The following is a 924-nucleotide window of genomic DNA, read 5'->3' as shown; positions in this document are numbered from 1 at the left end:
AGCATGAACACAAGGGTTAGTATTCAGTAATAATTATTAGAGATTAGTAATATCCTATTAATATTCTAGGCAGGTACTCTGCTACATACATGAACAGTAATGGAAGTACTCCTAGTGCCCCATCTGCTTGTAATCTACCTCAGCATACTGATCCAGTAACTCCAACTAATGAGCCAGTAAAGGCAATCATCACCAATACTACTGTGCACACTGGTAATAGAAGGAAAATAGATTTTAATGCTCCTTTGTTGAATCCTGATACTGTGATTAATAAATATCCCAAACTAAAGACACTCTCTCAAGTTGGACAATCATCTGTAAGACTAGCAAGCAAAGTTTACTTTGGACCATCACTTTTGATTAAATGTAGTGTGTATGGGCAGAAGGAGAACCCTCCTTTGCCATCTGGTGCTCTAATGGAGCTGAAGCAGAAGCTACTGGGATTATTCCATCCACGTGATATTAGTACAAAGGAAGAATTTTAGCTGTATTGGTCTAAGTGTATTCAAGCAATAAATCATTACTCTTCAGGGCTTAGAAGCAAATATCAACCTGATATTAAGAATCTAGAGTAGAAGGCTACACTGAGTATAGTATCATATAAGATAATAAATAATCTAACACAGTGACACTGTTGTTATACATGTATATATATTATATATTAGATATAATGATATAAAGATGCAAAAGATATACAATGAATAAAAGATATATTTTGCTTTTAATTATTATAATACATGTGGGAGGGAGAAGGATTGGGAGGGGTATAGAAGAGAGTTATAAGTGCATGCAATCTGTAATGTACAAGTCTGTTAGCATAGATTACATGTATGTGATGTTACATTTATAAGGAAAGAAGAAGATCGAAAGAGCTACTGTGTACATGTACAAATATTAATATCCAGTGGGACCTCCATTATTGCA

General features: G+C 34.3%; 1 protein-coding gene across 1 annotated transcript; it reads left to right on the top strand.

Moving 5' to 3' along the window:
- Positions 1-6: 6 nt before the first annotated feature.
- LOC109586841 (uncharacterized) lies at positions 7-624 on the top strand. Its single transcript, XM_020003065.1, has 2 exons — positions 7-15; positions 70-624. The coding sequence occupies exon 2, from the start codon at positions 90-92 to the stop codon at positions 483-485; it is 396 nt and encodes a 131-aa protein (XP_019858624.1). The 5' UTR covers positions 7-15; positions 70-89; the 3' UTR covers positions 486-624.
- Positions 625-924: the final 300 nt, after the last annotated feature.

This window comes from Amphimedon queenslandica, unplaced genomic scaffold (genome assembly GCF_000090795.2).
Source record: "Amphimedon queenslandica unplaced genomic scaffold, v1.1 AMPQUscaffold_12766, whole genome shotgun sequence".
Taxonomy (NCBI): domain Eukaryota; kingdom Metazoa; phylum Porifera; class Demospongiae; order Haplosclerida; family Niphatidae; genus Amphimedon; species Amphimedon queenslandica.
Note: the sequence above shows the minus strand (reverse complement) of the source record. Positions and strands in the feature narration are given on the sequence as shown.

Bases quoted from the DNA above. Each gene is read 5' to 3' on its own strand.
- LOC109586841 (XM_020003065.1), top strand. From the start codon at position 90: ATGAACAGTAATGGAAGTACTCCTAGTGCCCCATCTGCTTGTAATCTA.